Below are 12,957 nucleotides of genomic sequence, written 5' to 3' on the forward strand. Positions count from 1 at the left end.
TCACTAATTAGGCAGACTGGGGATCCAGAGAGCAGCCACCATATGGCAGAAGAATGGACTTAAGGGTCAACTCGTTGCTGCTCTTTCAATCTCAGAGCTAATTGTTTTTCTTCTCATCACCCCCTTCCATGATCCCCCTCAGAGAGGGAGACCACGTTTCATGGTTGTATAAGCTACTTTGCTGATTTGGGGTGTCTGTATTCTCCTGAGGCCACATGGCAAGGGTGCTGATGTTAAGTGTCATTGGCAGGACCAAAATGGCACAGAGGGAATGCCTTAACTAGGCTATAAAACTTGCTCTGCAAACAGGAAGGTGATCCAAGTACTTTATAGGAGTATGTATCTAACACTGCCTTTTGGCATGTACATCTGTGCAACAAATTTATATTACAAAACATGACAACAATGGAAAATTAGAAATTAGAAAACATTAGATGATAATGCGCTACCCATTTGTGCATCTGAGGCCACTCTAGATTTACATGTCTCACAGTGACATGAGACATATTGTGAGAAGAATGGAGTTGGTCAAAGTAGGAAATCTGTCTTAGCTTTAAGAAAGAAATGGTTGACAGAGAGCGAACATGGAATAATAGAGAAAACAATGCAGATTACAGTTGATCAGGTAAGTGTTGGCTGGTGATATCACCACTCAGCAGCAGCATCTACTAATTGCAGTGCATGCATCATAGATGAATTTGATAGCAGTGTGGGCTAGAGGAAAAGGGTGCTGCATGAATCCTTCCTTTTCATTTCCAATGTTCACATTTGTTGAGTATGGTTATCCCTCTAAGTGGTGTGACTGATTGATTCACCCTTATGGACAGTAAAGATTAAGAGGATGACAAATCAGCATTTGCTTACACAGCGCCTGCTGCTAATCTTCTTGTCTTCCTTCGGAGAGCCTCCAGACGACACAAGCTCACACACTCATTCTGGCAGAGAGGAAGAAAGAAGTAGAGAGGCGGCAAACTACTTCTGTAACTCTGCTGACCCCCCTCGTTACATCAGAAACTACCAGCACAGGACCTACAACTTCAGGCACTCCAGGATCTGAGGATCTCTGCAGAAGTTACATCAGAACTATCAGCCTTGGTGAAATGAAATTCTATATCCTTTTCTTTTGAGGGACATTGCAAAGTGTCAAGACTTCTCATGAAAGATTGCTTTGATCGAGCCAGACGACAGCAAAGAGGACAGCTTTATACAGAAGAGGAAATAATTCTGGGAATAATCCCTCATTTGTATAAAAATAATTTATTAAGACATTCAGATAGCATACATCTGAAAATGGAGGACCACATGTCCAAAATCAACACCTTCCCTTCTGACAACTCTAAGGACTCAATACAACACACCGCAGATGGAACTGAAGCAGGTGAGCCAGCAATTATAAATTAGACTTTAAATAGACTTTCTCAATTAAAGAACAAAAATCCAAAAATCTAAAATATCTTGCTGTAAAGCAGATTATTACATTACATTGCAGTTGTCAAACTGATCATGTCCATAATGTTAAGTGTTCACTCATGCTGTCTGTTCTCTGCATCTAAATCTCCAGCTCTAGGGAAAATATTTGGCCAAGGCCTGCTTTGTAAAGTGTGTGCTGACTCCAGCAGCGGTAAACACTATGGCATCTATGCCTGTAACGGCTGCAGTGGCTTCTTCAAGCGTAGTGTGAGACGAAGACTCATCTACAGGTGAGGAGGAGGCAGAGTGATTTTCAGACTGGTCTTCAAACACAATAGACTAGTTGATCCTAGTAGGGCAGTACACAGGACTACAGGGTGAAATACAGCTTGTATAATAAGTAATTCTATGTATTTCAACGTTCTAATAGTGTTCAATGAGAATATTGTTTATGTCAATCTCATAGGTGTCAGGCTGGAACTGGCATGTGTCCTGTTGACAAGGCTCATCGCAACCAGTGCCAAGCTTGTCGACTGAAGAGATGCCTCCAAGCTGGCATGAACAAAGATGGTGAGTAAAAGAAGCTCTAAATTAAAATAAGTCATCTGTGCATAGACTAGACATGCCTTCTGTCATAAAGCAAACCCTGTAAAGCCTTGACTATCTCCAGAACATGTTATATACCTGTCCCTTCACAGCTGTGCAGAATGAGCGGCAGCCTCGAAGCACAGCCCAGGTCAGTCTAGACTCTATAAATGTGGACCCTGAAAAGGAGCACCTGGCCACCACACGGGAGCCCGCCTCGTCTGCCGCCTACTCATCGGTCATCAGCAGAGCGCTGATCAGTTCCTCCATCACCTCTCCTGCCCCCACACAGCGCTGCAGCAGCCCTAAGAACAACCATCGCTTCATGGTCAGCCTGCTGACTGCAGAGACCTGCGCCAAGTTGGAGCCTGAGGACGGTGAGATCATCTGAAGGATATCAGTTGAGGATTGCATGCATATATAAGCACAATATGTGTCCAATCAGACATGGACTAAATCATTTTGCAAATGCATTTTATGGTTTGCTTTAGCATACTTAAGTTCCTGATAGTTGGAGTTTGCGTCAAAGTACAACCACTGAAGTTTAGAATTGTCTATTGTCTTATCTGAACATATTATTACACTTATATACACTTTAAACACTTATATATACTTATAGAAAACTGAGATACTAGCTCTAAGATTGAAAACCTCCAGTGAGAAAAAGTAAATTCTTGAGCTGTATCCACAATCTCCAAGGCTTTCTAAATCCAGTAAGGAGGAGAAAGGAGAGGAGGAGAAAAGTTTTTAAAGAAATTTAAAATGCCTTTATTGTCATGACTTAGAGCCAACCCGTTCCAACCATAAAGTCTTCATCATTTGTCTGACTCTCTTTCTCTTTTGTTTGCAGTGGAAGAGAATATCGATGTGACGACTAACGAGCCAGAGAGGGACAGGACCCCCTCTGATAGCCGCTCGTCCCCATACGACTCCACCTGTCCGGAGAGTGTGTATGAGACGTCTGCTCGCCTCCTCTTCATGTCGGTCAAGTGGGCGAAGAACCTGCCAGTTTTTTCTCACCTGCCATTTCGAGACCAGGTGGGACTCATCGACATTTGTGGATGGATTTACATCACAATTCCAATATCTATACCTTACCTGTGCCTCAACTGAACAAATTGACCTGTACTGGAAATGTATAAGGAGCTTAGGATCGCGGGTGAGACTGATACATGTATTCCTGTTTCATCTACAGGTGATTCTGCTGGAGGAAGCTTGGAATGAGATGTTCCTCCTGTGTGCCATCCAGTGGTCGCTGCCCTTGGACAGCTTCCCTCTTCTGTCTCTACCAGATCTTTCCCCCACACAGCAGTCCAAGGCCAGCCTCCCCTCAGCCGACCTGCGCATGCTGGAGGAGGTCTTCAATCGCTTCAAGGCCCTGGCTGTTGACCCTACTGAGTTTGCCTGCCTGAAGGCCATCGTACTCTTCAAGCCAGGTAAGGTATTCTTTTATTATTCCCGACGATGGGTGTTTTTTGGTGAGTGGCCATTGTAACTAATGTCTGCTGTTTGGTTCCCCCGGAGCAGAGACGCGTGGCCTCAAAGACCCAGAGCAGGTGGAGAATCTGCAGGACCAGTCGCAGGTGTTGCTGGGTCAACACATCCATTCAATTTACCCCGGCCAGAGTGCCAGGTACGCCTGCTCCAACCTTCTGTAACTGTTTCTCTGACATAATACAATGGGCTTCAAACAGAAGAACATCTGACATATCTGAAAAAGCACTGTGTTTGTCTTTTAAACAGCAGTACAGAAACATGAACTCTTCTTTGTTCTTGTCCCTCAAGGTTCGGGAGGCTGTTACTGTTGCTGCCATCCCTCCACTTTGTGAGCTCTCAGAAAATAGAACAGCTGTTCTTCCACAGGACCATTGGCAGCACACCCATGGAGAAGCTACTGTGTGACATGTTCAAAAACTAGACGGGCCTCGAGGAGAGCAAAATGAAGCCGGCTGTCAAGCAACACGATGTCTTGCTGTATAAACTTTACTTCTTTCATTTTTTCATGAAAGTTGTGATTTCTCCCAGATGCAGAATAATTAAAGCTGATACCATTCTAATGAAATAAACATATTGTTTTTGTTCAGTGATGGTGACACTACTGACTTTGTAAGTATTAGAATTTTGTTAAAAATGCTGCTTCTCCTAAACTGAATAAATCACTTTTGAGTAGTAAGAAATACAATTTTGTTTTATTATTTGAAAATGAAAATGTGTATTTTGAATTAATGTATTTGTACTAAATATGTGCATAAATATCTGTTTTATATGACATGTCTATTCATCTCTGGCCATAATTTTAATTTACTTGAGTTGTTTACTAGACGGTAAAGGTGTGAAGATTAATTTTAAGTCACCAAACTCTGCCCAAAGAACTTCATAGACTAGAACACTGGTTCCCAAACTGGGGTCCGGGTGGTCCACTGGGTCCCCAGCAAAATAAGGAATAGTTTTATTTCACTATTATTTCATCCACTATAAGTCAGCACTAGGACAGAATGTAGGAGAATATAACTATCCTGATCAGAGGTTTACTTCTCCTAAAAGAGACAGACAACAACAAAAAACAAAACAAAAATCTTCTGAAATCGGGGTCACTGAGACAAAACCTTGATCATCTGTTGTCAAAAACCCATGTTATGTGGGTTCAGGAATATAAAATCTATGGTCGGCAGTCCAGGTACTACCTAGGTGGCGGTAATGCGCAAATTTAAGGTTGAGTGGCAACCGCCGACAGTAAACACCAAGAAGAAGAGGAGGAAGAAAACACGGAAGAAGCTCAATCAACAAACAGTTTTCAGCTAAAGCGGTTTGGGTTTTTAGTAACCTTACCAAGTTTGACGACTTAATTCGACGATGCGGTTTTTGGTGACAGTTTGTCACAGAAGCTACAAGATAAGCTATTAATCATGACGTTATTTTTTTAAGAAATAAACGTAATTGCACATGACAATGTTTGGCAAGACGTCTAACGTTAGCTACCACCAGTACAAGCCCCTTCCTCAGAGAGACTCCTCACCAAGAGGTCCCGGGCAGTTTGTGGCCACAGAGAGCTTTAATGTACCGCAAGCCAACTACCACAAAGGACACTCATTTGACTACATCCCCAAAATCACCGAGAACGACTTCACTGGTAGGTAACACTAACTACAGCAGGAGGTTTTAAAAGAAGTCACTACGGGCTAACGGAGAACAGTTAGCTAAATGACTATAACAGTGGTGTTGAGCTAATAACCAAACCAGACTCAAATAATCAAAATAAGTCTGTTTTCCCTTACCAATTTCACTGTTGAACTCTAGGGGAGAGGAAATTTCAAGTTGACTATTCAAAATGAACGATGGATGTTGTCATATTTAGTGAGTGGCTCTATCGTGTAAATTTGACTACAGCAGCATCATATATATTGTAACTAAATTTTGTTCCCTTTCTTACAGATGCCTCCCAAGGATGGCTGTCCTGGATTTGCAACCTGATTGTCACATTCCTGGTCTACATCTGCACGTTCATAACCTTTCCTATATCAGGATGGTTTGTGCTCAAAGTAAGCTGAAATGATCTCTGTATCTAGTTAACAATCACCTCTCACCTATTAAGACTAGTCATAATAAACTCTGACTGATCTTGTCTGTAGGTGGTTCCTAACTACCAGAGGATAGTGGTGTTTCGTCTGGGTCGGGTTTGTCCTCCAAAGGGCCCGGGCGTCGTCCTCGTGCTGCCCCTCATCGACCAGTGGCAGAGAGTAGACCTGCGCACCCGAGCCTTCAACATCCCTCCTTGCCAGGTACACCACTGTACAAAGGATAAGATATTAGATATAGAAATTCGGGTGTCACAGCAGCAATGTACAGTACAGTAGCAGAACAAAGCACAGAAGGTAATAAAAAAAATAACAGAAAAAGAATAGGAATATGTCACCATACAGTCAGTTGTTATGACGGACAACTCTTTCAAATCCTCAAACACTGAAACATTGACAAATGTGGAGCAAGAAAAACCTTTAATTGTAGCCAGGTGGGAGGATAGTGTGTTCACCGAAGTACAGTCATGTGGAATTAGCTTTGTTTCTTTAAAAAAAATAAAAATAATAATAATCATACTTGATAGCTTCTCTCAGATTCTCTGACAAGTTGTTAGCACAAACCACCCTGGCTAAACTAAACTAAACTAAATCAAGAAATTAAGTTATGTTCCTAAAAACCACAGATTAAAGTTTGCTCTTCATTTTCTTCTTCTTGGTGTTTGCATTTCTGATGCTCAGGTTGATCTGAGGAAGACTGTATACCTTTTCTTTACATAAGCGACAGCAAGCACAGATGAGAAACTCTTATGTCATCAGTGTAACATTTTGAATATGTGATTCTTACACATGTGAGTCGAGGTGTCTTTGCTGCTCACCAGCCACAGGCAGTTAAATCAACATTTTGGACCATTCCTCATGTTCAGGGCCAATTGAATGTGTAAGGCTTCTTATTTATGTTATGTGAGTGTGTTTTACTCCTACAGGTGGCACTGTTGGTGCACTGTTCAGTTTTGAAACCAGAGAGTAAACGGACACTGGGAACAGCCAGGATACTATGTGGCAGCACACGTTTTATGTATAATGTTTGTGAATAACCGTTAATAAGAGTTGTTATGTTAGTTCATATTGTTGGGAATTTATTCCAGAACTTTACAAATACCAACAGCAAGTGCTCTACATTAAGTATATCAAACTTTTACTTTTCCATTTCTGTGTGTTGAGTGTCTTCTAGCTCGTCTTCTGTCTCCCTTCTTGAATCCTCCTTGTTTAACTTGTGTACACTCTTGAGCATTGGGAACAACGTCTAATACGCGGATCAGTCTAAATGTGGTAAAATCTTTGCCCTCATAATTTTCATATTTGAATACAAATCCTTGACTTATTTAGCAAAAATGAGTAGTGTGAATATGTTTTGAATGTTAGAGTCAAGGAGTCAAGTTTGGGTCACTTAATGGTGCCAAGACCCTCCTTGTGAGCAGTCAGCATTTGAACTTTAAAATCAATCTTACACAGTGAACACAGCTGATACCTGCTTTAGGAATAAAGAAAGAGGTGATGTCTTCATATCTAGACTAGTCATATGTATTTTCAGATGAATTTGAATCTATTAGACAATACCCAAGAGCCTCCTTTCTGTAAATTGTGACAAATCTTAAGTTACCAGTATTTTCACCAGTACCAGGAGTAGGTCTAAATAAATGTAAATGTCTTGTAAAATGTTACCTTGTTAGGTGTCTACGCGGGATGGCGGTGTGTTGTCAGTGGGAGCAGACATCCAGTTCAGGATCTGGAACCCGGTCATGTCAGTGGTGTCCATCCAGGACCTCAACGCCTCCACCAGGCTTACGGCACAGAATGCTATGACCCACAGTCTGGGCAAGAAGACTGTCAGGGAGATCCAGACTGAGAGAGTCAAACTGGGAGAATATCTCGGGGTGAGACAACAGTAGATAGACTTTTTATTGCCTTATCAACTGGCTGCTGACTTTTCAAACTATCAGTTCAAACCAACTTCCCTTCTTCCTCTCTACAGATGGACATCAATGAGATGACTCGGCCCTGGGGGCTGGAGGTGGACCGGGTCGAGCTCACCTTGGGCTCTCTGCTGAAAGCCCCGGAGGGAAGCCCATCTGGACAAGTCATCATGCCTCCCTCTATACCTGGACTGGAAGGCTTCGCTGGCCCCATTCAGCAGCTGGCTATGCACTTCCTCAGTCACAGTGGAGTTTCACAGCCTGAGCAAGGTATTGCAACACACTCAAACTTATTTTATGCTGTATGTACCCACTACTGTAATGTCGTGTAATGTGTCTGTGCCTTGTGTGTCCTTAGAGGACAGTGTGACGTTTACAGACGAGCTTAGCAGTGCGCCTCAGGCTGTGGTGGCCACGCCGGGTTCTGTGGAAGAGCTGCTCGGGGTCGTCAAGTCGCTGCTGTCCGAAACTTTGGTCAGCCAGGTGGGGGCCAGCTTCCAGTTTCACATCAGCTCAGAAGATGGACAACATCAGAGTTACTATGTGGACCTGACCCAAGGTAATGCTTCATAATGAACAGGGGATACAACGGTGATAACAGAATTTTCATTGAGATAAATTCAGGAATTTAATGCAAGTTCTGCTAAATCTGTTTAAGAATGCTGAAAATCTTGTAGTAAATAGCAATGAATGTGTGTGTGTGTGTGTGTGTGTATGTGTGTGTACTGTAGGTAGTGGTGCAGCTGGTGCAGGGTCCCCATGCCAGGAGCCAGATGTCACACTGAGCATGAGTGACAGCGACCTGATGGCCATGTTCGAGGGCAGACTACAACCATTCGCTGCTTATACCAGCGGCAGACTGATAGTCCAAGGAGACCTGCAGACTGCCATGAGGCTGGAGGAACTCATAAAGTTAACTAGGAAATAGCTGTTTGTAGTAACCTTTGTAACTTAATATTTATTTATCTTTAATTTTAACTGAAAAGTACATGCTCAGAGCACATTCTTTTTCATGTATGCACCGATTACACTTATTATACACTGATTTTCTGTTATGGCCTTGTCTTCCTTCACAAATCAAAGCAAATGCTTGTTTACAAAGACAAAAACTTTCTCAAGGTCTTAGAACCACGACCTAGTTTTAGAGAAATGATCAGACCGATGCAACTACTCAGACAGCACAAAGTCAAACTTTCTCTGACCACACACTTTTTCCTGTGAGGTGAATGTAATATACCATGGTATATTAAATAAAATATTCAACAACTGAAACGGTTACACAGATACACTGTGGGTTTATTCTATTAGGCTGTAAGTTTAACTGAAGAGCCTTGATCAGGACAGCGAGGGGGGCTGACTATTTAGACCAGCCTCCCTCTATTGCACCAGATGTCCCTGGGAGAGACAGAGCAGCTGCCATAGGTAGAGCAGAGGGAGCATTTTTGTCGCTGGGATGGCCAGATGTAGAGTGTGGCGCAGCCCTGTGACACTGCCCCTGTCCTGGAGAGGAAAGCTGACAACATCTGGTGTGCGCTACAGCAGCAGCATGCCAGTGGTCAGACAGGCGTACCCAGAAAGCACCAGCGTTGTAAGGCCTTTCAATGAGATTCCTGGGCTGTGGAAGAATGGGGTGGCCAACTTGTATAATTTCTGGAAACTGGATGGCTTCAGGAATCTTCACCGCATCATGGCGCACAACTTCAACACTTTTGGACCCATTTACAGGTACGGAAAGCGAGGCAGTTTGCATAAGGCTTAAAGATGAGGATACGATAGCTGTATTTGCAACTAACGTTAATGGTTAAGTGAATAAAATAATTAAGTGAAGTGAATAAAATAATTAAAAATGCCTGCAGTAGACAAACTGACCTTCCGTTATGTAACTCGTTTGATTTTGATGGAGGTAAATATCTATCTTCTCTAGTCTAAATATAAATATTTTTTCTTTCCTGAAAAATGTGCCTTTGGCCAAGAATCTACAAGGTCAAATTTTCTGAATACAAATAGCTAATGTAGCACGTCCTCTTTGTCTCTCTCTCTCTCTGTACAACAGAGAGAAAATAGGTTATTATGAAAGTGTGAATATCATCAATCCTGAGGATGCAGCTATCCTGTTCAAAGCAGAGGGCTATTATCCTAAAAGGCTGAAAGTTGAACCATGGACATCATACAGGGACTACAGGAATCACAAATATGGAGTTTTACTTAAGTATGTGCCTTGATTACCCTATTCTACCTGTATACATTTTGCCTGACCATTGTTTTGAGATGCTTTGTTGGAACCTAGTAGTTTAATCAGTGCGCAGCCTGCGTAGTTTACAAAGTCAACGTCCCATCTTTCAACAGGGATGGAGAAGACTGGAGGTCAAACAGAGTGATTCTCAACAAGGAGGTGATCTCCCCGAAGGTGCTGGGGAACTTTGTGCCGCTGCTGGACGAAGTGGGGCAGGATTTTGTGGCCAGAGTTCATAAAAAGATAGAGCGCAGTGGCCAGAACAAATGGACCACTGACCTCTCTCACGAACTCTTTAAATATGCACTGGAATGTAAGATTGGCTTTCATCACACCTGTATTTTAGAGTATAATTTATTTCATCTTTCTCTCACTGTATAGGCAGATGTGTTTTTTTGCTGATTTGTCTTTGCTCTGTTCTACACAGCGGTGAGCTCAGTGCTATATGGTGAGCGTCTGGGATTGATGCTGGACTACATTGACCCTGATGTTCAACATTTCATTGATTGCATCACCGTCATGTTCAAGACTACCTCACCCATGCTGTACATCCCCCCGGGCCTGCTGAGGCGGGTCAGAGCGAAGGTGTGGCGGGACCATGTGGAAGCTTGGGATGGCATCTTCAGCCAAGGTAGGACTGCACGAGTCAGAGAACAATTAAGATGAATATTTTATAACAATGATTAGCTTTCAAACCAATAAGTCATGATGTTTTCAAGATGCATCAGCAGAACACTCAGCAAAGATTTCATATCAGTCATTTGAATATCACATGTCCCGCTATTACGGTGCAATTTCATGTTTATTTTATGGTCCTGTGGCTCACCAGCGGACCGCTGCATCCAGAACATCTACAGGCGGCTGCGTCAGGAGACAGGCACTTCCAATAAATACCCAGGAGTCCTGGCTAGCCTGCTCATGCTGGACAAGCTGTCCATTGAAGACATCAAGGCAAGCGTCACTGAGCTGATGGCTGGAGGAGTAGATACGGTACAAAACACATTAAACATGTAATATGTAATAAAGAAAAAAAATATTTCCAGTATGACAGACATGATACTTGCCTGTAAGCCCTTTGAGACTGTAACTGTGACAAAGGGCTACACAAATAAACTTGACTTTAATATAGATTCTGTTGTGATTATCTCTCTCTGTGTGTATTTCAGACCTCCATAACTCTGCTGTGGACGTTGTATGAACTGGCCAGACACCCCAACCTCCAGGAGGAGCTGAGGGCCGAGGTGGCTGCAGCCCGGGCCGAAACGCAGGGAGACATACAGGAGATGCTACGGCGGATCCCTTTGGTCAAAGGAGCTCTGAAGGAAACACTGAGGTGAGAAAACAGCAGCACAGGAGATATGATGCTAATGATACAGCAGAGATGATGGCAGGCAATGGATTAGGTACATCAAGATGACGGACTCCTGGATTGACATTATTCATTCCACAGTATCTGAAATAAGATGGACTATAGCTGGCATTTTTCTAAAATGTTTGAATATGTTAGTAAATGGTGAGTCAGTACTATTCCCTCACTCATGTTTTTATCATTTCATACTTTGCCTCTTTCACAACTAATACTTTTACTAACAAATAATTGTGGTGATAATGACCTTTTGTCATGTTTGAAGTTGTGCCATTTACTGCCATTAAGTTAAGTCTCCCTAAATACAGAATTTTTTACTTCCATCCCTCAGGTTACATCCGGTCGCAGTGAGCTTGCAAAGATACATAACAGAAGACATCATTATTCAAAACTACCACATACCATCTGGGGTAAGAGGCAGTTAAAGATATACTTCAGCAAATCATGTTTTTGTGATTTGAGCTTTGTTATAGAATTTATCTGGCATAAATAGAGCTAGTGTTTGTTAATGTAGTACAGTGGTGGGATACTGCTCACCTTGTTTCTGTGTGTGTGTGTGTGTGTGCGGTCAGACTCTGGTCCAATTAGGGCTGTATGCAATGGGCAGAGACCCCAAGGTGTTCCTTCGTCCAGAGCAGTATCAGCCGTCCCGCTGGCTGAGGACAGAGAGCCACTACTTCAGGAGCCTGGGCTTTGGCTTCGGCCCGCGCCAGTGTCTAGGACGCAGAATAGCTGAGACGGAGATGCAACTCTTCCTTATCCATGTGAGATATACAGAGAAGAAAGAGCAGTTCCAATATATTTTTGTGGCACATTTACACAGAATCTTAACTATGTTTGTACATTGTCTTTTGCCATTGCAGATGCTAGAGAACTTCAGAGTGGAGAAGCAGCGGCATGTGGAAGTGCAGAGTACCTTCGAGCTCATTCTGTTACCAGAGAAGCCGATTGTACTGACTGTGAAGCCTCTACAAAGCAGTCGGTGACAGAAAGTTTCAGAGAAAATTGTGGTGTTTTGTATTGTCCTTAATCACAGTTACAGTCTCAAAGGGCTTCTCGATGCCCGCACTATAAAAACAACAAATGAAAACGACTTCCTCCAACCTTAGACACTCACTGAGGACAAGGAAAAACTCCCCTGTAAACTTCATTAGGAAAAAAAATGTCAAAAATGTGCATGAACAAATTACCTCAGTAAATGCATGGAAATGTGTAGTCCACGTGCGTACTGTTTATTGAAAAGTATTGAATGTACAGACCTGTCATTCCATGTGTACATGGCAAAAGCATTTTTTAAAATACAGAAAAGGAATGTATCCATATAAACAACTAATTAATAAAAGACTGAACAAAATGCATCTTGTTATGAAAATGTATATCTAAAAATACTTAGATCAAAATATCAATTTTTATTATGAAAGAGAAATGTCTGTGTGCGCCATTTGATCTGGATCATCAGTTCAATGGCTGCAGGTCATTTTACAGGCTTCTGCTTCCTGCTTTGCTCATACAGGGAATCAGATGCAACCTGTAAGAGGCAGAAAGCATTGGGGGGAAAAAAATCACTCCATGTCAAATAGTTTACTACCTTTACAAAGTAATTACATGCAGCACAGGTTTTATTTGTTATGTCGAACATTAGCAAGCCGCACCCTACTGACCAGAGGAACATTGTGAAGGATTGTGGTGGATGTTCGAGCAAAGCCATGCCTGTGCTCATTTAGTTTAGTCAACATGTCCTGTTTCTGCCTCCCCCATAGTTTAGAGCTCTCCTCCAGCTGTAGTACATGCAAACAAACACAAAGCACACACACAAGCATGAATGTAATTTATCAATGACTTTACATTTGTCCCTGAAAGGTACATGCGTAT

At 42.4% G+C, this 12,957-nt stretch overlaps 4 protein-coding genes across 4 annotated transcripts in view; 3 read left to right on the forward strand and 1 right to left on the reverse strand.

The window, feature by feature from the left end:
• Positions 1-1,287: 1,287 nt before the first annotated feature.
• LOC139909449 (photoreceptor-specific nuclear receptor) lies at positions 1,288-3,913 on the forward strand. Its single transcript, XM_071896534.2, has 8 exons — positions 1,288-1,379; positions 1,551-1,700; positions 1,877-1,980; positions 2,109-2,372; positions 2,846-3,033; positions 3,191-3,431; positions 3,523-3,628; positions 3,781-3,913. Exons 1-8 carry the CDS (start codon positions 1,291-1,293, stop codon positions 3,911-3,913), a joined length of 1,275 nt encoding a protein of 424 aa, XP_071752635.1. The 5' UTR covers positions 1,288-1,290.
• An 845-nt stretch (positions 3,914-4,758) lies between these two features.
• stoml1 (stomatin (EPB72)-like 1) lies at positions 4,759-8,825 on the forward strand. Its single transcript, XM_071896525.2, has 7 exons — positions 4,759-5,125; positions 5,428-5,534; positions 5,625-5,774; positions 7,244-7,447; positions 7,546-7,756; positions 7,845-8,045; positions 8,218-8,825. The coding sequence occupies exons 1-7, from the start codon at positions 4,939-4,941 to the stop codon at positions 8,412-8,414; spliced, it is 1,257 nt and encodes a 418-aa protein (XP_071752626.2). The 5' UTR covers positions 4,759-4,938; the 3' UTR covers positions 8,415-8,825.
• Positions 8,826-8,939: 114 nt separating this feature from the next.
• LOC139909409 (cholesterol side-chain cleavage enzyme, mitochondrial) lies at positions 8,940-12,357 on the forward strand. The gene is made up of 9 exons (XM_071896471.2): positions 8,940-9,211; positions 9,540-9,695; positions 9,833-10,032; positions 10,147-10,350; positions 10,549-10,709; positions 10,886-11,052; positions 11,417-11,495; positions 11,658-11,849; positions 11,949-12,357. Exons 1-9 carry the CDS (start codon positions 8,940-8,942, stop codon positions 12,069-12,071), a joined length of 1,554 nt encoding a protein of 517 aa, XP_071752572.2. The 3' UTR covers positions 12,072-12,357.
• An 89-nt stretch (positions 12,358-12,446) lies between these two features.
• ccdc33 (coiled-coil domain containing 33) overlaps positions 12,447-12,957 on the reverse strand; it is a 47,579-nt gene continuing 47,068 nt past the window's right edge. The window contains exons 23-24 of the mRNA XM_071896460.2: positions 12,747-12,863; positions 12,447-12,613 (exon numbers count right to left, since the gene is read on the reverse strand). Coding sequence (XP_071752561.2) covers positions 12,560-12,613; positions 12,747-12,863 — 171 coding nt within the window. The 3' untranslated portion in view covers positions 12,447-12,559. The remainder of the gene's footprint in view (positions 12,614-12,746; positions 12,864-12,957) is intronic.

The sequence above is a fragment of the Centroberyx gerrardi genome, chromosome 4, assembly GCF_048128805.1.
Source record: "Centroberyx gerrardi isolate f3 chromosome 4, fCenGer3.hap1.cur.20231027, whole genome shotgun sequence".
Classification (NCBI taxonomy): Eukaryota; Metazoa; Chordata; class Actinopteri; order Beryciformes; family Berycidae; genus Centroberyx; species Centroberyx gerrardi.